Source organism: Falco cherrug, chromosome 9, assembly GCF_023634085.1.
Source record: "Falco cherrug isolate bFalChe1 chromosome 9, bFalChe1.pri, whole genome shotgun sequence".
Lineage (NCBI taxonomy): Eukaryota > Metazoa > Chordata > Aves > Falconiformes > Falconidae > Falco > Falco cherrug.
In genome coordinates, this window is record NC_073705.1 from 56914037 (window position 1) to 56935525 (window position 21489).

At 46.4% G+C, this 21489-nt stretch overlaps 1 protein-coding gene across 2 annotated transcripts in view; it reads right to left on the reverse strand.

Moving 5' to 3' along the window:
- STK32C (serine/threonine kinase 32C) overlaps nt 1–21489 on the reverse strand; it is a 96782-nt gene that overhangs the window by 16364 nt on the left and 58929 nt on the right. Inside the window, exons 1-2 of one of the 2 annotated variants that reach the window (XM_027805065.2) lie at nt 2056–2223; nt 606–757 (exon numbers count right to left, since the gene is read on the reverse strand). In XM_027805065.2, the coding sequence (XP_027660866.1) occupies nt 606–757; nt 2056–2148 (245 nt within the window). In that variant the 5' untranslated portion in view covers nt 2149–2223. Of the gene's footprint in view, nt 1–605; nt 758–2055; nt 2224–21489 lie in introns of those variants that run through there. The other variant, XM_055721173.1, reaches the window with a different exon arrangement.

Genomic DNA, 21489 nt, shown 5'->3' on the forward strand with positions numbered 1-21489 from the left:
GACCAGATGCTTACTCTGTAAAACATTACATATTTTGTATATTTTTTGTATTAATAAAAGTTATAAATCATCATCTCTAAACATGCCAGTTTCTTTGACTTTTCAAGCTGTTGCTTGCTACAAAAAATGGCCCCACGCAGTATCTGATTCACCACAGGCTGTCACCATTCTCAGTATCTCCACACACATGAGATGGATGATTTCTTTAACAGCAGTCAGCAAAAGCATCACAGTGCCCCAAGACACCTTAGTCAGGCTGCACACCGACACACCATGGTAAAAAAATATTTGATGGTTAAATGGGTAGGGAGTCCCTTAGGGGGGACCTGATAGTGGTATTTGCAAGAAGGCTGTGAAAAACACCTAACAAAGACACAAAAGTTTTTAGTGGAAAAACGGATACTAAGCTGTTTTAAAGCGTTTGATGCCATAACATTTGGATATCTTCTGTGCTATGTTTCCTGACTGGATTTCACGTTATCATGGACTTTGATTGTATGGTATTCCCATGGACACCCATGACTCCAGGAGGATGGGGAGAATGTGGCTCTGTGAGTACCTGAAGGCAGGCGGCCCCAGAAGGCAGAGGGAAAGGAGCTGCTCACCAGAGATTCACCAGGAACACGTGCTCGATCTCCTGCAGGATCTCCAGCTCTCTGAACACATTGCGAACCTCATCTCTTTCGATGCACTGCTGTTTGTTCATGTACTTCATGGCATACATCTTCTCAGTGTCTCTCTTCTGCACAATACACACCTGAAGTACCACAGAAGGGGAAGGAAAAAAGAGATTTAGTAAATTGTTCCATATCCTCACGTGCTGCTTTTACCAGACTGAGACCCAAGCCGCTCAGTAGTTCTACCCCACTACCAAATATTCCTGATCCCTGGGCTGTGACTTGGGACCTACAGACATAAGCATCCCTGCTCCAAGTGCAGTGCCCATGTGCTCCTGTTCTAGGCACTGCACCGTCCCACCCCAGCTGTCTTTAACTGCATGGCCATGCAAGAGCTTCCTCCAGGAAGCGACGGCTGGCCCTGGGGACAGCTTTCCAGCAGGGAGTGGTGTCTGGGAGCTGTGGGAGAGAGCTTTGTGCTCTCTGCCTCGGAATGGAGACCAGCTTCAGGCGATCGGAGGGCTCCTCTCCCAGCCTTGACTCCATTCTGCTCACATCCGCTGGCTGCCAGCCTCCAGCAGGTTGGTTTTAATCTATTGCGTACATAGCTGCGCTCTGAAAGGTCAAAATAATCCTGTTTGTTTTAGCAGAAGGCGATTAAAATGTAAATTTGTTGACAGCAACAACGACGAACACTGTGCCCCTCAAAACGCAGCGGTGCTCCATCCTTGCAAGACACAGACCCTCCCTGCACGGGGTTTGTAATCCCATAGCCCTTTCTGCATGCCCGGCCCAGGCTCCCAGCCTCCAGGAGCAGCAAGCCATTGTGAACGGGGACATGTCCTTCCCTGGGCACGGGCCACGCTGCTGACCAAGCTGCCTGGGGTGGCTGGGACCCCCTGCCTGCCAGCCCTGCCCGGTGTGCGCCTGCTGCATGGGCTCAGCCAGCCTGTTCTCACGGCCGGGCAAGCAGGGTGCCACCGCGGTTTCCCCCAGGAAACGTCACCTTCCCTGCGGCTGTGGGCAGCCACCCCTTCCCGGCACGCAGCGCCAGGCTGCCCGGCAGCCACCGGTCCCAGGCCCAGGGGATAACGCAGCACCTGGCCCTGGCACCCCGCTCTGCTGGTGGCACAGGGATGCCGGGCTGGCACAGGCTTCCCAGCCAGCACTGCCTTCAGTGTGCTTCCCTCGGTCTTCTGGTGCTAATGACACCTTTATTACCAAGGTAACTATTTTTAAAAGAGCTAATTAGTTATCAAGGTAACTATTTTTAAAATGAACTAATGAAATGTCTACATTTGGTATAATTACATCTGTCCTCTTTTAATTATCAGACACGCTCATGGTTACAATGCATTGGGTGTATCTCCTTTGAAAAAGACATGACTTGGCCTTTCGGTCATACAGCCTTCACCTGGAGCGGCGCAGGGACGCTGACCTGGGGTGGCTTCAGGCAGCTCATCAGAGAGCAGGTCACATTTACACAGCACGGGAGCAAGTAACGGGAGTTTCCACGGACAGCAGAAAGCATCGCAGGCAGATGGGAGCAGCCGAACTCTTCCGCACCTCTAAAATACTGCCATTAATAACCATTTGCAAGTGCTAATGGTGCACAATATAATATCATCAAGGACACACTGCAGCAAGAAGGTGACAAAATAATAGGTGGTTATCATTAGCCTGATAAAAACATCCCAATTAGCGAAGCACACAGAAATTATGGGGATTATTTTGCAGTCGTCGTTACAATTACAGTAAGAACAGAAAATTACGCACTGAAATAACTCTAAGCACACCTCAGACCTCACATTACAGGCTCACTTCTCGGGAAGCTTGACCTGAGCATTTTTCTCGGGGTCGACCCCCAGCTTTGCCCAGAGGCTGGCACCGCCGGCAAAGCCCGGCTGCAGCTCGGTGCGGGAGCGGGCTTGGCCAGCCCGGCGGGTGGATAGCCCGGCCCTGTGGCCATGGCAAGCTGCCTCTCAAGCCACTGGGGCGTCAGACCCCGGCTCAGCCCCTGACCGAACCGCCGCTGCCAGCTGCCTGTCGCTGCGGTGGCACCAGCAAGCCCGATGCCCACAAATGGTGCGTGTGGCCGAGAGCCGCGTGCGCTGCGGGCAGCTGTGCTGAGACAGGGCAGCTGTGCCCCCGCGCCGCTGAGCCCCCGCGCAGGAAGGGGCATCCCCAGCTCCGGCCAGCTGGCACAGTCCCCTCTGTGCCTGTGGTACAGCTCAGTACAGCTGCAGGCACTGCTCAGGACACACACGCACAAGGTGGAACCCTTGCTTCGTGCAAACTTAATAACAATGAAGTACCTACTGTGATGCAAAGCACCAGCAGGATCCAACCCCTGCCTAACCACAGACTAAACTGGTTGTACATTTAATAAACCAGGCAAAGTAATTTTATACTTTATAAATTCTTCAAGCAGAAAAGACCTAACAATATCCCTTTAAAACATCACCATTGCTACATAACTTCTCTAAAAACAAACCTTTGAATAACAGCCACCCAGGCACCAAACGACATTCTTTCCTGTTGCCAGTTTATCTCACATTACAGAAGCTCATTAATTTCTAAATTTTTTTTTTTGGGGGGGGTTGTGAATTGCAGTATCTTAATAGGTATTGCATTCTATATTTATGTCGTTTGCTTCTTGTTTCTCTGCAGGGAAAATGGAAACCTAGTATAATAAATGAGAAAATGATGAAAACTTCTTGTACTCTGTAATCATAATAGTTTTCTGAAATGGAACAGCATCACCTACGTACAAAGCAACACCAGCTTCTGGCACTCTGGAAAAGAATGGCCATGTGGATGTCGATGGAGATGTCCTTCTTTCAGCCAAGCCTCCCAACTCGCCAGGGTGGCAGGGGCAGCCATGAGGACGGGTGCACGGGGGCTGACCTGTGCTGGGCGACGTGGGGGCACATGCCCGCGGCTGGTGGGTGGCTGGGGCGAGAGGGCACATCTCCAGTGCCCTCGCTATGCTCTGTTTGTACCGCTATAGTTACCACAGACATTAATAGTTAATGGTCATATTGATGCAACTCTTGGCGGGGACCCAGTGCAAGTCAAACCAACATCAGGACCGGTGTCAGTGGGGGCCCGGCCAGGCTTGGCCACTTAGGCCCTCTGCCACAGCCAGGCACCCTTCATAAAATGCCCCGGTTACAGAAATGCGTTCGTCCATCCCCCTGAGACGTCAGTGCCCCAACACGTATCTTTTCTTTTTTGTGCTTCTCCCTTCATGCATCTGTTCCTGGGGAAGGAATAAACATCTACTTGGTAACAAGTCAGGGTGTTTTTTTAAATTAATCTCAATCCATTTTCAAGCAGATCTACAATGCGAAGCAAGGCAAGAAAGCAGAAAGAGAGACTACTTTGTCCTCAATCTGCACAATGCGGTCCCTCACCGCACAAAGGAAATTTTCAGTGGTTAAATACAGCCATTAGAAAAAATTGTATGTAACGCTGCCAGATTTGTGAAGCAGAAGGCAGGCATCAGCTGGTAGTATATTGCTCAAGACATGGCACATAAAAGATTTAATAGAGTCCCAGATACCCTGAACATTCAGCTGCTGCCAAATGGTTTGTATACAGCTGCCTTTGCTTTTATTGCATTAAAGGCATAAAGGGTTTGGAGCTTGCATTTGTGATTCAGGACATGAGATGTGCATTTAACATCTCCCAGTTCAATCTCATTTTATGGGGCCCCAGACAATGACAATGCCTGTATTGTCACCGTAGCTGGCAGCTTCTTCACCTGAATCCAGGACAATCTTGGGTCTTCACTCAACAGCTCCAGCTATCTCAGTAATTTAGAGGAGACTAACAAGGACCATTGACCTAGGTGATGTTAAGTAACAGGTTGGGCAAACCTACTCTCAGTTTTGAAATACCTTTCTCGGAGGTAAGAGTTATCATTAAAAAATGCAATACATGAACAGAAGTGCTCAGAGATGCCTCTCCACTTTGTGCACAACGTTTGTTTTTGTCAGCAAAAGTGGTTAAGGAGTTAGCCTGACTTTGTTCAACTCTCATGAGCACCCAGGAGATTTTTGTCACCACCTCTCCCAAGGGCAGACGCGCAGCGCTGCTCCCTGCCATCCTTGCTGTCACACGGCACCGCCTAGAGAACATCCTCAACCTCTTTTGTTGCAAAGCTGTCCCTGCGGCTTCCCATTGCCAAAACATTTCACCCTCTGTTGAGCTGACAGCAAATCCATCCATTTAAAGTGTTCCAATAATCAGTGAGAGAGAGGTGTGAGAATGGCCAAAAAGCCCAAGGATGGGAAGCCAAGAGGAACCTCTGTGGCAGAAGTGGGCATCCCAGCAGGGTGTCCCTCTGGTGTGGCAGCACCAGGCACCTGGAGGACCCCTCTGTGCCATGCGTGCCATGCCAAGCTCTGGCAGTGCTCCCATGGGGCAAACAGACACCACATGGAAACATGGCGCAGCACCCAAAGCTCACCTGATTTTCCTGTAGCATCTGAAAATCAAGGAGGGGGACAAAGAGACCAGCTTTAATTTGAGAAGAACAAATGAACAGCAGCCTCTGGAGCGGGAGCAGCGAGCATGGCTCTGAACCGCTGTCCTGGAGTCAGCTTGGTGGTGTCTGTTTTCACCAGCTTCCAACTGGTCCAGGGAAAACACTAAGAATTTCAAATAGCAGACCATAATTTAAGGTTTAGAAACAAAACCAACCAAACAAAAATGAATACTGGGACTAAATAAGTATAACATGCTGAGGGACTTACACTTTTGACCAGTTCACCTTCTACTACCACCCACACCACAACTGTAATTTGCAGGGATGAACCTTGCTCTTTCTGTAGGAAGCATACACACCATTTATACTCTTACACAAACCTGACTTTAGGATAAAGCCTCAGGATAAACTTTACTCTTTAGGATCAAAGCACTCTCCATCACACCATGTACTAAGCACCAAAAGCAGAAACAAAGTCCACAACCTGCCAGGAATTATTTGGCTTCTTATTCCCCTGCATCACACTTATGGAGCTGTTGCTTACAAGAGCTATTTCTATTTTCCGCCTAACCATGGTGTAAGTTGGCATGGAAATAGGGAGTTGGGGTTTGGGTGTTTTCTGGTGTCCAGGGGCCTCAGACATTATGTCCTTTTCAGAAGGTGGGGTTTTTTGCTCTTGTTCCTTTAGGATACTTTCCCCAGTGGCCTACATTTTTGCTGCTCTGTATATTTTTCAGCCCAACTTGCTCTTTCTTAGGCAGGCTTTGCCTTTTCTCCTTTAGAAATCAAATAACTTTTTTCCTGCTGATTCTGAAGGAATCCAGTGGGCTGAAATTCCCACTCAGATGAAAGGTCATCTAATCATTTAATAGCATGTCTTGACTTATCTCAAACTAATTATAAAGGGACAGCACAATTTGTCTGAGCTCAAACAAAAGCAAGTAGTTTGCATTCTGGGCAGGATCTGCAGAGCTGATAATACTTGAGATTGCTTGATCTCAGCTGCACAAAGATTATTTTTTTCTTCTGCAAAGGAGATGTCAAATTAAGGCACCCGTGACCCTCTCCTCTGCAGGACATTACCATCACATCTGATGCAAATACCCACAGCTGGGTTCAAGAGACCTTCCTTTTGCTTCTGAACAGTGAGAAGCAGGTTTTCTCCTTGAATCTCTCAGTGCCTTCTGCCTTTGAAAGACAAGACAAATGCGCCATAATCCTTACGTACACAGACACTTCATTGACTTCGGCTGAGAGCCATCAGGAAGTTTCAGCGTACAAAGCTGGATTTTGCTTATTTTGGGTTTAGAGTAGAGTCAAGGCTCAGCATCAGCAAGCACTATGCACCAACATAGAACACCTTAATCCTACACAGTGGTGAAAAACAGCCGAACACTGCTCTAGCTTATAAAAATGCTTATGTGGAGTGGTTGCACCCTGCCCACATATACCGATTTCTGCTCCAACTTCTGCTGACCTCCCTTGGGTATTAATGTCTGGATTCCCAATACAGAAAACCTACAAAACTCCAGTTAGACAATGAAATGGTTAAAAAAACCTCTCTGTATTTCCTTTTCTCCAGAGATGAAAAGCACTGCAGTTGTAAGTGGTCATTCTGGAAACAGCTGTGACCCTGCGATGATGCATTGATACCTCTGGCAGAGATTATTTGATCCCAGCAGCCCTCTCCAACCATTAATCATAGAATCACAGGATCATAGATTCATAGAACCATTTAGGTTGGAAAAGACCTTTAAGATCATCAAGTCCAACTGTTAACCCAGCACTGACAAGTCCACTACTAACCCAAGTCCTCAGGTGCCACATATACACGTCTTTTAAATATGTCCAGGTGTAATACCATTTAAATACCTGCTGGCCACACTATGTCTGGTAGAAGCCAGGATGCTCCTGGCCCTCTTGGCCACCTGGGAACACTTCTGGCTCATGCCCAGCCAGCTGTCAACCAGCCCCCCCAGGACCTTTCCCACCAGGCAGCTTCTCAGCCGCTCTGCCCCAAACCCACAGTGCTGCTGGGACTGGTGTGACCCATGGGCAGGACCCAGCACTTCCACATGTTGAGCCTCATATAACTGGCCTCAGCCCATCGGTCCAAACTGTCCAGATCCCTCTGCAGAGCCCTCCTACCCTCAAGGAGATCAACACTCCCACCCAACCTGGTGTTACCTGCAAACTGGCTGAGTGTGCACTTGATCCCCTTGTCCAAATCATTAATGAAGACATTAAACAGAACTGGTCCCCATACTGAGCCCTGGGGAACACAACTTGTAACCGGCAGCACCTGCAGCAGTGGTTTTCAGCTCTCAAAAATAAGCCAAGCCTGATGAAGTCATGAGGAATTACCATAAGCAAAAGCACAACCCAAATCTGGCCTTAAGCTTTTACCCAGCAAAGGAACTATCAGTCACCCCCACACCAACCACCTCCTGCGCTGGTGGCCTAGGACCAGAGCCCAGAAGACATGAAGTATTGGGCAAGAACCCAGTCCAGCCTGCAGCACTTCTGCTGTGCAAGCTCAGCGAGACCTAGCAGTCACCAGGCCTGCCAGGGCCACCAGCACGGTGTCCCACAGCTGGGTCCCACTGAGGTGCAGGCTGAAGCAGGGCAGGATGCTGGCTGGACTACCAGCAGAGCTCATTCTCTGTTCTTGGGCTGCTGGAGCCAAATTCCTCTCCATTTTCCCCAGTAGCTATATAGCTACCATTTTACTTGCAAACTTGAAACATGAAGCATAAACATAAAATTGCCCGTGGCACCCAAAAGCATCAGGAGGCTCTGGGACTGCCTGGGGAAAAGTCTTCGCTCCAGGGCACAGCACAGCAGTAGCCTCAGGAAGGATGTTGAGGAAATGGGAGATCTGCAGCCTCTGGAGCAGGAAAAAACAAGTTCTTTATTCAGAAGGGCCAGAAACAGTAAGGAGGCACTTATGATGATGTATAAACAGCTCAAGCATTTTTGGAGAACTGAGTTCAGTTTTGAAAACTAAATGTTACAGAAATGGGGAGAAAAAAAAGAACTGGTATTTTGTGATAGGGCCACATAAGCACGTGTTTGTTGCACCTCCACTAAGACCACCCCAACCGCTGGGCTCACAGGGAGCATCTGGGTTAAATACCAGTCACTCTAGTACAGCTGGAAATCACCCACAGGTGCTCAGTGAGGGTTTGAGACTTTGAATACAGACTGCAAAACCAGGGATAGCCAGCTCTTCCTCGCCGAGAAGAGCGAGAAAATTGTGATTACTGGTTCCTTGCAAAGCCGAGTGAGTTTGTTGAGCAAACAGAAACAGTAAAGCAGGTAAGAAAGGGTCTACTGCAAACTATGTGTTGCTCTGCTGCTGAAAGAATAATGTCCAATATTGATTTTTAACAAGTTCATCTCCTTTAGACAAGCTTTCCTCTAGTGGCTCACCTGTTAAACCAAGACAATAACCTGTTCATTCTTAAGAAAGCAGTTATGTCTGATCAGCTGGAGGGAAATTGCTGTCACACTGTCTTTAAAGCATAGTCAGAGGGGACTTTATTTGGTAATTAACCAGAGCAATGCCCATGTGGGAGGTGAGCGGGACAGCTGCGGTGCCGGCAGCGGGCAGGATGGGTCTGGCTCGCACCGCAGGCTGCACCCCCCAGCCCCCTGGTGCTGCCCTGGGCTTGCAGGGACCAGCGCCTCCAGGACCCTCTCTGCTTCGCCGTCTGAGTGCGGTTCTGTACCAAGAGCCACAGACAGAATCTTACCAATTACATAAAAAACCCTGAAATAAATTCAAAGCTGCTATCAGGAAAGCAACAAACAGGGATCATGCTATTCTGAAGAGAAACAGAAGGCATCTGACACAGCCGCAGTATCACTGGACACAGTATCAGTTACTGTCATTTAACAGTAATCTTCATATCCATTTTGTATTATGATGGCACTGATGGTAACTGAAATATAATCTCTGCCTAGTAATTAACATCTGTGTAACACTTGTAATTAAAAAGATAACATTAACTTGTTCTACAGTTCTCATAAACATTAAGGATAAAGCCAGCTAATCACTTTTTGTTTGGTTTTTTTTTAGGCATAGCCAAGATAGCAAAGCTTAAAGCTGCCTCCTAGGTTTATCTGCAGTGATATAATTAAAGTATCAGCGATTCGTTAAGCACATGAACCATGGTGAGCAGCTGGATGAAGCTCTATGGGAACCATTTACCTGCTTTCCATGGGTCTGTCCATAACTTTTGTGTCCAACCAGGAAGGACCCCAGGACTAAGGTCATCCCCTGTGGCACTCCACACAAGCCCAGGTGGCATGGGCCATGGCCTTGACCCACCAGCATGGCCCCACGCTCCCTGGCTCCAGCTGCCCCAGCTGCTTGTCACTGCTGCCGGTACCGGCTGCCACCGCAGGGAAGGGGCCAGGCTCAGTCTGCAAACGATGGGCTCCACCTGGAACCAGGAAGTGTTCATTCCCAAGTCCTCCCTGTCTGGCCAGGGGCATGGTCCCCTCAGGGCCACCAGTGACTGGAAGTGGCCTGTACCACTGCCTTCCCTTGGGGACACTCCCTTGGTCAAAACCTCCCTTGATCCCTGTAATTACCATGCTGGTTCCCAGCTACTGCTGTGTGACAACCCACGGAAAACAGCACAGCCTGCAAAGCCACAAAAGCATGTGAGTTACAGGTAGTATCAGGTGTGAACTGCTGACAACCCCCACTGAAAATCACCTCAAATTTATCAAATCAGATTTATCTAACCAAAAGCGTTCTCAAAAAGGCAACAGTCGCGTTGACCCTGACAAAAGCAATGACCTGGCAGCTGGGTCCTGGGCATCTGACAACACTGCCCAGCTCTGCGGATGTCCTCCTCTCCCAACACCAACAATGAGCAAACAAGGAAGGACAGACAGACAGACAGACAGATGTGCTCTCTTGAGCACAGCTGGAAGTGCAGCTATGAGCAGCACGAAGCTATGCACCTTTGGCAGGATGAATCATAGACAAAAAGTAAATTGATAATTACCTGATACACAATACAGTAAAATCAGCTGATCTAAGGGGAAAGGGCTGGGGCTGAAGAGCATTTGCCCCCCACCCACCCACCCCGGCCCCCAGAGGCAGCTCCCTACAAGAACAGGCCCAGAAGAGGCACCCAACATCTCAAGGACACTGGTCCCTTGAAGGTGTTCCCCCTCTGCGGTTGCTGACCCAGAGCTTGGCTCAATGAGTGCAAGAGGTTGGAAACACTAAAGGCAGCTGGCACCGTAGGAGCCTGTGCAGCTCCTCACCGTCCCCTCAGGGCTGGTCCTGGTGGAGGGCATTCGGGGCAAGCTGGAAAAGTTCAGACTTGTCCCTAGAAGAGCTTCTCTGATGATGTCATTGGCCCAGCGGGCAATGGGTCTGGTGCAATTCACAGGGACCTCATGGCACCCTGGCGTGAGCCCCCAGCTGCAATGAGAGCCCCACAGCCCCAGCACCCCAGACACCCCGGGGGGGGGGGGGGGGGGGGCGGGGGGGGCTGAGCCACCACAGCCGAAGGCAAAGTCCTAGGAGCAGGCTGCAGCTGCACACAACTTCTCCGTGACGCTTACCCCACACTCAGCAGGGACATGTTACTATAATACTGTCTGATCCTGAATAAAAACATACTTTGAAACAATCAAAAACCTTCATTGCTTGATTGAGCAGCTTATTTAACCAGAACTTTGTTCTGGGAACAGTTTTGACAGCAGTGTCTCTGGCAGTGTTTTTCCCAACTATTATCTGCAGCACACAAAGACCCATTTAAAAGAATGGGACATCTGCAGCTCTGGTCCCAGCGCCATTCTGCACAGCAATCTTCTGTATTATGCCATGTTGACGAACCAGGCTTGGTGACACAAACACGCGGGTGGCTGCTGGCCATGATGACAGCGCTCCTCTGCCCTTCCACGTCTCTCCAGCTTTTGGCTGTGCCTCTGGACTGGGAAGGCACTGCTCGGGGCCAGGCCTACCCGGCAGACCCTCCCTGCATTTGGATGGTCACCCATGCGGTTGTGATCCTCAAAACAATGTAACACTTCCAGTTATAATGCTCAGATCACTGCTCCTGTCTGCTTCCACAACCTGCCCGGCTTACAGACTGGGAGCACATGGCACCAACAGGTACCTACTGCTGCTATTGGGCTGTTCTCTGCAAATACCTCCACATCACCAGGCTCCTGACGGGCACAGCAGCAATTCCGTATGGCCAATCTCCAGCCTTCATGGACGGCTCCGTGCTGCGCACATCGCAGGGCTGCGCCCAGGCACGGGCACCCGCCCTCCACAGGCACCCTGTACTGTAGCAGCTTTTCTGCAATTAATGGTTTCAGCCAGCCGGGACCACTTTATAGCTACATCTCTAAGAATAACAACAAGAATTTTAAAAATACAGTCTCCCCTTCATATGCAAAGGTCAAAACCAGAACCTACCTACTCAGGTATAAAACAAATTCAAAGGTGTAAAGTTGCCATGAATGGAAAATTACTGTGATTCCCAGGAGCCATGCTCTAAGCACAAGGTTGCCAGCTCTGCCTTCACATCTTCAAGAGCTGATTTTGTTTTCTACTCCAAACACCTCACCACATTTCACATTAAGATATCTGTCATGGAGTCTTACAACTTTTACTTTTTCCCTGCTGAAAAGTTGTGCTTTATCACAAGATTGATGAAGGACTGGTTTGTCAGAACACCATAAATCATTAAAATCCCTTTAACTTGGTACTGCTGTTAGCTGCAGCCGAGTTGTAACAGTAGCTGATAAAACTTTTATTCATAGCAAGCCTGTTGTTTTCAGGTCATGTCAACACCTCCATTAAAAATCCCTTTCTCAGTTGCTTATGCTAGAGCCAAAACCCTCTTCTGACCCAAAATAAAACCTGCTGTTCAAGATCGCACTTCAGCGTGCCATACATCAATACACTTAACTCTGCAGTCCTAAGAACGTGTTCATGTTCTCCTCTCATGCAAATCCGCAGACCTCCGAAAAGCTCAACAGACCCATACAGAATTCTATCATCTGCGAACAGGGCCAGCCCCCTGTGTACCGATAAAGTAAAACAGACCTCATAGGTATAGCTGGGAGCGTGCTCAAAATACATAAAAAACTAGGCTTGCCCATATTATTTTTTTTTTTCTTTTCCAGAATGAACCGTATTTCTGTCTTGGTGTTGACATAAACGGCACACAACCAGCACATGAAACTATGTCGGGAAAAGCTTTCCTGCACAGAGCAAGTGGGGAGCCAAGCTCTAGTTGGTGTCTACCATGGAATAATTTCCCAGTTCTCCTGCAAGTATTCACGAGAGGGGGATGCAGAATGTTGTCTACATGCTCTAAATCCTATGATTTAAAGCAATTTTAAGTGGTTCAAATGAAGCACTTCCTTTTAATGTCACACTAAGAAAAATGATGTCTTGTCAGACATTAAGCAGATGTTTTTATAATTGAGTTTTGGATATGGTTGATTATTTGACTTGCAGTTCCAAAAAAGTGTAGACTTCTTTACCTCATGAGAGACATTAATGCAAACAAACAAGGAAAAACTAAAGTGACAGCAACATAAATCTCAGAAAAAAAAAGAAAAAGGAGCATTTTCCTTTACTTTTGTTTGTCCTCATTCTCCACCCTCTCTCCTCTTCCACACTAGCTATTATTAATTTGATAGAAATTATAGTTAGTCAGATATCTCAAAATCTGATGTCTTTACTAAATTCGAAAACAAAAAATGTGGGCACTTTGGATCACCCTTTGATCACAGTCTTGAGCACGCGTCTTCACCGGTGCATGGCCTGGCTTTGCTGACCTTGAGGACACAGAGCTGCAGACCCTCACTGGGGAGGTTTCAAAGTGGACAGGAACCATGTTTCCCACTGCACGGATGGCTCCGCCGAGAGCGGGGAGGAGGACAAACAGGGAGATGTGTTCTGGAGCTGTCACGCTTCCTACGGAAAGGCTGTTAGGCATCTAAATTTCTGTGTAGCTTTGATCACGCACTCATATCTCTTCTGTTTTTTTCTGGCTTTAATATAATTTAAAGAAGAATGATGAAAAATCAGACCAACCTTCAGAAATCCATGAAGACACCATGACCCACCTTCTTTCTGCCTTTTGGATGGATCCAAACCTGGATCCACCATTCACTCCAGCTGAGCAGCACTCCATGGATTTACATGAGGATCTGGACCACTGTATACAACTACAGACAACAAATCCTTTCTGAATAAAATGTGGAAAGTACGTCTTCCTATGACTGACATACGTTTTGAGTTAAGTCTTGTATTTGGACTCATCTTTCATTATGGCCATGATTACATTCTGTGATGTTTTATATGCTGGACAAAGAGACAGACAAAATGATTTTTTTTAGTTACATATTTGATAAAACTTGGGAACAGAGAGAAATCTAATTATTTCCAATGAAGAATGGAGGGCTTTATTTAATCTCTGAACGTAAATTAATGTTGAAGCTTTTCCTGATCCCAAGGCAAGAACACTCACTGTGCTATTTTGAAAAACCTCATCACTCATCTTGAAACAGCGCTGCTGGGCAATGGCACTGAAAGCAATGTGGCCTAACTTCTTCATTTGTTGGGCTGCTGCCACAACGTGCCTCCCAGGCACCGAAGTTTCCATTCCACACTGAAGTAAATAAATATAGGTATAATTTTTCAACTAAGAAAGAAGGGGATACTCATGTTTCACAGTGCAAAACCTTCAAGAGGTAGGTTAATGCCACTAAAGCAAAAGGCTTTCTTTTCCATTGGCAGGAACTTGCTTCATCGTGCTGATGTGCTTACCACCAAATTGCTACAAAGGGATCTGCCAAGATAAGCATCTCCTCTAGTGAAGGTCTTCCATACTGAAAGACCTCCTTTTTCAGTACCAGGCCCGAGGTATTGCAAGGAAACCCTAAGAGCTATCACACCACAGACACCTGTGCCTCCCATCATAAAGATAAGCAAAGCCCACTTCATTAAAAACAGCTAATATGCCAGAGCTACAAAACCCTCCCAAATCTTTATATCAGCTGTTGGGTCTGCCAGCTGGCAGTCAGAAATCAGAATAATTATAAATAATGGTTACTTGACAGCAAATACCTCTGTGCACATACTACACATGTTGCACACAGCATTAATTTCTCCATTGACCGCAGCACCACTCTCCAGGTTTAAAGTCAGTAACTTTGCTGGATGGAAGTCTGACCAGGTTATAGTCCCATCTGTTCACATTTGCTTTTCAATATTGCAATAAAATCCCTAGTATGTTTCCTGCAGGAAAAAGGACAGTTCAAACCTAGACCTTGTAGGACCTGACCGAACACAGCTTTATTTTCCCTTTTTCCTACACACCCAACACTCAACACAAAGCTTTTGGAGGGCCACCAACAGAGACCATACTAAGGAACTATCACAGTATACAAATGGCAAAAGTGTCAGTGAGAAAATACCATCTTGGAAGGGAGAGGATTAATGATAATTTGCAGTTAATACCAACTTGGCACGCCTAGCACAACTCTAGTAACTACTGATGGATTTCATTACCACCATTGTTGACCCTTCCTTTAGAAAAAGCAAGAAAGTGAATGTTACGGCAGCTCTTCAAGGAGATGTCTCCTCCAACTCCACCATCGACCTCCACACATGCAGAAACTCAATATACAAAATATACCGAGTCCCTTATCCATAAGGAATCTCTTGCAATTCTTCTAGCGATTGATTTCTGTCATTGTTGGCTGTGACAGAGGCTGGGGAGATGGAGGTCCCTTCCAGATGGAGGGCACAGGGGCTGTGCACAAGCCTGGACACACAAAAACTCCCCTGCTCCTCCTGGCTGGTCTCATTCCTCCATCACTGCAGCCACCCCACCGGTTGAGCCCAAGCAGATGAATCACCAGCAGACAAGGGGCTGCCTCCACCCTGTTGTCAAGGAGCCAACAGCATTGCTTCACAGGTCAGACCTACCAAACAGTACTTAATTATATCGTATTACCAAAATGAAGAAATATGCTTCAAGTATTCAAGGGCAGCAAAGAGGATCTTCCTGCTGTGGCTCTCCTATCAGGCATCTGTGGAGCTTTTACATTTCCACTTATTAATGCTGCTGAGTTATTCACCATCCCTCAAGCGGCCCATCATCGTGCATGTCTCTATGAACATCAGACAGCACTCACAGAGCTGAGTCATCGCTGTGACTTCAGCCTGGCTGCCCAGAGGAGCCAGCAGCTACCCGACCCAGCCCTGCATGACCAATGGCAAGCTCATCGATTTCAGAGCAAACTGTGCTCACTGGATTAGTGGCACAGGGCATTGGGAAGGGGTAGATCAATACCTAAGCTCATCACTGCCACTGAGCAGCAGTGCTTGAGCACAGCTTAAATTCCACCTCCATCATGGAGGCACTGCCCAGAAGAGGACCTGCTGCCAAGAAAGGTCTCCAGTTGGAGTACTCTGCCCAGGAACATAAGATACTTTCCCGGTCTTATCCTCTCTGATAAGCCAAAAGATAACAGCAGGGGGCTAACATCTATTTTTCTCATCTTATGCAAGTGCTCTCCATAACGTTCGCATTTGAATGTATTTCCCTACTGAGGAAATAAGGTACAGCAGAGCAGAGCTGAGAGCCGCGGCATGCAGCACGACACGTGGACCTCTGCAATAACACACACATAGGGCACCATTCCGTAACAGATGAGTGGCGGCCAAACAATGGCACTTATCAAAATGGCAGCTGCGAACAATGGGTTGGTTGTTATTTAATCATCTGTATGGTTTGGTTTAACCGCACCATTTGCTGAATATGAACAGATACATATTTTATACCTCATTGCCCTTTATTTAGAGGCATTTTTAGCACTTACTTTTACAAAGAATTCTTAGATCAAAAGTAATATAGCACAACAATCTTACTGCAACTCTGTGAGTGAACAACACTAACAGAAGGATTCTTGGTAGATTTTGTACATAAATAGTAACTAAACGGGAGGCGAGAATGAAAAGCAGAGACACAAAAGACTTCTGTTTAATAAATACTGTTACTTTCCTTTCTTTTCTTTCTTTAAAAAAATTCTCACATATTTACAGTCCACACTGTTTTCGTGAGGGAGGTAGAACTCCTGATCCTACAGAAAAAACACAGTTTATTGCAACTGTGATGGGTCAATAGGATTAAAAAAAGCATAAAACATTAGAAAAGCATATCTACAATTGTTAAAACAATACTATAGTTAAGGTCTTATTTCAGAGAACACAACCTCCAGTTTGTATGAAAATGGAAAGCACTAAATTTAGAATTCATCAATGTTTTCATTCCTAATCTTTTAATTTTATCAGATTATTGAAACAGCTAGTATTTTTGCTATCCATATTCTATAAATGAACATGCCTAGAACTATCCAGCAGGTGACCCTTGCTGGGTTGTATCTGACAGCCCCTCCACTGCCCTGCCAGCACCCACACTGCCGCAGAGTGGTCACATTGCACCCTGGAGAAAGGAAGACAGGCGGAGGAAAGCATCATTCTAGGACTCAAATCCACTGAAAATCACATCCTATTACTTATGCTGCTCACAAAAAGTGTTCTTTCTTTCATGGCTGTGTTCTCCGAAGTTCTTCGCTCATGACAGGCTGAGCAGCTTGACCTTTCCCTCTGCCTGTTCTTTGATTCCCTGTTTCCCCAAGGCCAAAGGTAGAATTTAGCAGAAAGATAGAGCAATAGAGACAAAAAAAGACCAGGGACCTAAATGACAGAACAGAATACAGACGAGGCACAAGAAATAGTATTTTCTGTTTCTTCCCTACCAAACCCAAGGCCAGGCTGGACGGGGCTGGGAGCAGCCTGGGCTGGTGGAAGGTGTCTCTGCCCGTGGCAGGAGGGTGGAACTAGGTGATCTTTAAGGTCCCTTCCAACCCAATCCATTGCGTGATAAACCCATCAAATCTGGGCAGAGAATGAAATGAGAAGCACAGAAGTCCCAGTGCGTAACTGCCAATAGCATGCTTGGACACTGTCAGAAGGTGGTTTCTGAAGAGCAGCAGGGTCTCAGGGGCACTGAGGCAGCACGTGCCCTGCACCGTCCAAAACAAGGCACGTTCTCACACGCGGCCAAGCCCTGCACTGCTGCGCATGGGGCGCTCTGTGCAAGGGACTCAGCCAGCTCATCTGCTGCAACGCAGCGAGGTTTTCTGTGTCTGTACAAACATTTGTACCGCACTTGGCTGAATTAATTAATTGTCAGAGAGCAGCTAGACAAATATCAAGCTTCGGGGAAACTGGAGAGAGAAGCAGCTCTTTGCCACTTGTTATTGGCAAAATGGCACACTGTGAAACAAATATACATTCCTGGTTTCCTTAAATGTTTCCTAATGAAGTAAGTACTCTATATAAATGCAGGTCAGTTTTTCAGGAAGCTTTTTCCAGCCATCAGAGAATGAAAATACTCGTGAAAACATCCAGTATGTTGCACTTTGGTAATTCCGGCTATTTTCTGACCATAGCACATAGGCCTCAGATGTCACGGTGTTCACGCACCGTCCAGCTAAACAAAAAGCAGGACCATGCTGACTAAAGGACTCGGTAGCATGCCTGGACCTGAGGGGTTCACTTAAGCTGAACCACTGCATAAAAAGGAAAGGTCTATCTGAAACACTTACCTGTATTTACAGCAAATGACTCCAGGATCCCCAGATTTTGTAAGGAATGTGGTCAGACATAATGATTTTAAGCAACACCATAAATAACCAGGACTGAAGCTAACCTGGACAGATTCATACAACAAATTGTGTAGCTTTTACAATACAATTAGGTAGACAGACTGTAAGGCTCATTTGCTTCCCAGGAAATAAAAGTTCTAAAGAAAGACTGCCTGGAAAACCAGAGCGCTTTTGCAAAAGGACATCTTATGTCAGCAACATGTCCTGCCACTTTTGAAGGGAAGATACCCGTACAGGGGCATCCAGCTCATTACACAGTTTAAAAAATAATACATAGTTCACACCCATAATGTTGGTCCTTCCTCCCTGTGGGGCCAATGATCCACAAAAGGAAGGCAGCACCTAATAAACATTAAGCTCTGTGTGTTTGTGTAGGTATGTATATATATACATAGCTCTCCTAGTAGGAGCCAGTTCCACAGGTTACAGGGTAACACAAATAAAAATCCTGTTCTACTTTTCAGATGCAGTTCCACAACAGTAAAGCTGCTTCTCTTGGCTGCCTGGCTACCAAGTTACCACTTGGGACACACTTGCCAGCATGGGGACAGGGACCAAAGGCTAAGGTGCAGAGGAACACAGGAAAAGGCACCCAGAGGCCAATGCAGAAGGTCACCAAATTCTGAAGCCATACAAAATACAAATGGTATTCAAGTAGAAATTAAATAGAAATGGTACACAATACCGACACAGAGGTCTCTGACACAACTGGTTGGTGTGCAGCTTGGGGCAAGCAGACGCTGGGCAATATGGCAGTCACGGGAGGAAGAGACTCCATCCCAAGCAGAAGTAACAAGAAATGCACTCTCGTGGTCTTCTCGACCTTATCACATGAAACACCCAATCCTCCACACAACCCTTCTGATCCACCTCTAAAGGTCTATTCCACAACAACTTTTTCCACATCCTCTTTTTGCCTGTCTCCAGAATCCATCAACATAGTTCATCAGGAAAACAGGGCAAACCACTACCTAATTCTTAGAAGACTGGAAAAGAGGCAATTTCAAAGGAGAAAGGCAGGCAGGAAAATTGGAAGGAATAACAGCACATCATATGCTCGTCAATAGGAAAGACACTTCCTAGAAAGTCTGGCTCATGGGAAGCTTCTGCCCCGTGGCAGCTCCAGCCTAGGTGCTGCCGCTGACTTCTGGTGCACAACACAGGCACCAAGTCTCTCTGTGTCCAGTCTATCATTACAACAATCCTTTCTATTGTTAATTGTATACCAGTTGCACCACTTTCTATTTCTCAAGTTCCATTTTTTCTTCATTGCTGAGACACAGAAAATCCTAATTGCCTTTTACTGGCTTGTGGGAAGCTCCTGCATTCGCCACAGAAAAACCACAACAGAACTGTACCAGTACAGCATTATGGATTTGGGTCTGTACTCTTACCATAATATTCAGTTTCAGTTTTTAAGCAGTACATAGATACTTCAATAGGAAGTCATGAACTTCAGACTTCTTTGAATACTGATCGAACCCACAAGAAGAAATACATCATGTGAAGAAAAGGAGAAAGTCTCCTTCTGAAGAGGCATCACTGAATTATGGTGCTGCCTAGGGTACCAAAATGGGTACATCCTACAATGGTCTGGGTAAACCCAGACAATATTTACTTTAATAAACTATTATAAAAGTGCTTAGAGAGTATTTGCTGTATTATGCTGATATATTCATAATTTCATAACAACAGAGGACACTGTTCCTTATCATTTATGACATTAAGCAGTTTGAATTGGACCACGAGCATAACAGAACATGTGAAACTCAAGAGCTGCAGCTTCTAAGGACCTGCAGATGACTTTCATGTACAATGGAGCTTCAATTTTATTCTTGCTAAATCCTGCATCTGATGCTGAACCATCCCATGCTGTTAGTTCAATTAACTGGCTTGTGGAGGTGTGTGGTATCATGGCTTGTCAGAACAAAAAAAAATTAAGATCCTAACGCTGGTCATATTTAAGCCACTGAGAAATTTATAATTAACATTACCAAAGCAGGACACTTTTTTTTTTTTTTTTTTACTTTAAAAATAAGTCTTTTTTATGCCAGCCATGTTTGACCAGCAGTCTGGTGTTGGCTGCATGGCTTGAAGACCGGGCACAGACTCTTGGGTTTTATGGCTTATGGCTAAACACAGCTGAACCAGAGATTTTCTTATGGGTCGTGCTATACAATAATCAGATTTTCAATTATTAATCCAATTAGGTGCCAAATTATTCTGCTTTCTGTCCTCACAGATGGATGATAGTTTACTGAAATTCAGTAACACATTTAGGTTGGGTTTCTCGGTAGCCACACCATGCTGCCCTCTCCTGCTCCCACTGCTATTCTTGTGAGAGTCCATGAGACTCCTGCAGAATCTGGAGATCTCCCATGCTCAGCATCTCATACTCCCCTCAAAGGCCTTCAGATCTCTGTCTCTTTACCCCATAATTAGGTTGGCCCTTCTGAACACAAGTGTCAATGATTCAGACACCTGCCACTTAATGGACAGCACATGTTAAGCCATATAAAGGTCTCCTTAATCAGAGACCTAGAAACGAGATTGCATTTGTGGCTTAGGCACAGGGTGGTGGTGGTGGTATGTGTGCATTTTGTAGTTAGAATTTAATATTGAAAAGTATTGAAAAATATTAATATAAAAAAAATTCACATGCAAGAGCTAACAAGAATTAGAGCAGGGAACAGCTATTTAGCCTTGGCGCATACATGGTAATATATGTGAGAAAAAATTTCTGCTGACACAAAGCCACAGCAAGCTTTCATTGCATTGACGGGCAGAAGCAATTTTGTGGTTCACCTCAGGATGTTGCTTCTGCTTCCAGACTAAGAGGAGCCCCTGCAGTGATGCCAAGAACGCACACCCCACAAAGACAGTCACTGTTTGTCTATCGATTACATCTGCCACAGGCACCACCTGCTTCTCCGTGCCAGTGCTCCGAGCACAGAGCTCTGTCAGCCTCTGAGGCTTCCCATGCAGCACCCCTCGCAATGCCTCTTCTGGTACTTACGAGTGTGAGACAGCAGTGATAGCAGCGAATGCAAAACAAAAGCAGCACTACCTTCACATGCAGGACACCCAGCACGGGTTTTGTCTGGCAAAAGGAGATCTGAAGGTCCAGCCAAGTCCAGGCACAGATAATGCAATAAAGGAAAATCAGGCCAAGAATATGGCAGAGAGATGTCCAAGAGGGTCCAGCCTGCAGTCCTAACTGGACAGAGAGCTAGCTTGGGTTAGTAACAACAATAACTGAACGTACATTTGCAATAGTCACAAGTAATTGGAAATACACCTTGTTTGTAAAAGGACACATGAGAATGTGCTGGACATTCCCACCCATAGGGACTTCACTGCCATCCTCCTTTTGGGCAGCTGGAGACAACTGTGGGACTCTGATAGGGGATTTTGTGGAGGAAAGAGAAAATGCCCATAAGAAAGCTTGGCTTCTGCCTCCAGCTTACAGGACTGAGCTGTACCCTCTTGGGAGCTGTTTCTTTTGCCTACACCATAACAGCACTGCATCATTTTACTCTTTATAGCAAACAAGTACTTCATAGTCTTTACACAAACATGTCATGTGGAAGATGTATTATGGATTTGCTGTCTAGGTTTCCTCCCACTAACGACCTTTTTGCAAACTGCAGT